We start from the raw sequence: 1,482 nt of genomic DNA on the forward strand, positions 1-1,482 counted from the left end.
AGTTTCTATCAGAAAAAAACCCCCACCTCAAACTTAAACTAAGGTGTCTTGAGAAAAACAGCACTTAAGGGAACTTTTTCTCCACGTTGGTCGGTCAGAAACCTAACTAGACCACGCCTCACCCTTGCAGTGGAGTTAAGGATGCTTTGAAAAGGCTTTTTTTCTTTCAGCTATCAAGATCAAAAGGCCATCTTTTCTCTTGACCAATCATTTACAGTAACAGTAAGCCTGCTGGGCGGAGGGGAACAGACGAAGCTCTTCACCTGTGGAGAATAAACCCAACTGGATAAAGAGCTTTCACCGCAAACCCAACCATTAGAATCTCCCTAAACATTCACAATATCCCACCCCCTCAAAAAAAAAATATATATCAACAGAGACTTTGAAAAACAGTGAGAAAGAGAGACAGAACACTATACTGAGCATTGCTGTAGCTTAACACGGGTGCTTAACACAGAAAACCATTTAAGTTTGTGATGGGGCTGATAGTGCAGAAAGGGGTCTCTCTGAGAGAAATGGGGGTTGGTGGGGGGCGTGGGGTGCTGCCTGTCAGAGAGCAGAAAGGAGGGGAGAGAAGAGGATGAGAGAGGGCTCTGGAGGAGGGCAGGAGGAGGCACTCTTGCCACCCCAGCCCCCTAGGAAAAAAACAAAAAAAACTCTGAGGGCAGCAGGGTGTGGCCTGGAGAGTCTATGCTATGCTAGCGCCGCAGGCCGTCCTGTAATGGCTAGCTGTGCGACGACACGTCCGACGAGCTGCTGCTGTTGCTGTTGATCGTCTGGGCTCTCTTGATGTACAAATTCAGCAGCTTCATCTGTGGGAAGACACACAAGCACACACAAGCACACACACACACACATCGTCGAAAAGTGCAAAGATTAGGACGAGGCCAAACCAACAGCTGTCAGAGTCACTTTGTTTTAACAGGACTGCTGATTGCCTCAGAGTTAGCAGTGGGTGGAGAGCACCTCATGCTTAATTAAATCAGGCACGCATACAGAACCCATTGTCTCTAGGATACTCAAGGTTTGTGTGTGTGTGTGTGAGTGTGTGTGTGTGTGTGTGTGTGTGAGTGTGTGTGTGTGTGTGTGTATGATACTCAAGAGCTGAAAGCTCACGGCTGTGTTTGCCTTTGGGTCTGTCAGATGCAAATCGGGACTGCAGAGCTGCCCTGCGGTGGGGGTTTGGGGTGTGTGTGTGTGTGTTAGTGTGTGTGTGTGTGTGTGTGCGTGCGTGTGTGGGTGTGTGGGTGAACGACCTTGGCCATCAGCTGTCATATAACTGTGAATGCAGGACTTTGGAAACCCTGGCTTCTGTTCAAGGCTATTCCTAAAAACCATAAGTGGCGGCTACAACTCAAAAATCCAAAACAGGTGCTTGAACTCATCGTGAACCTTATTGAACTCAGAGTGACTGATTTGGTTTGGCAGAGAAGTGGCCCTGACAACAGCATCTGTTTTCCCGTAAATACTTAATGATAAAGA

The 1,482-nt window shown here is 47.8% G+C and overlaps 1 protein-coding gene across 1 annotated transcript in view; it reads right to left on the reverse strand.

Moving 5' to 3' along the window:
* Positions 1-523: 523 nt before the first annotated feature.
* The window catches only part of clasp1a (cytoplasmic linker associated protein 1a), a 119,959-nt gene continuing 119,000 nt past the window's right edge, over positions 524-1,482 (reverse strand). Inside the window, exon 38 of the mRNA XM_080838365.1 lies at positions 524-812. Coding sequence (XP_080694491.1) covers positions 726-812 — 87 coding nt within the window. The 3' untranslated portion in view covers positions 524-725. The remainder of the gene's footprint in view (positions 813-1,482) is intronic.

This window comes from Sprattus sprattus (genome assembly GCF_963457725.1).
Source record: "Sprattus sprattus genome assembly, chromosome: 5".
NCBI classification, from domain to species: domain Eukaryota; kingdom Metazoa; phylum Chordata; class Actinopteri; order Clupeiformes; family Clupeidae; genus Sprattus; species Sprattus sprattus.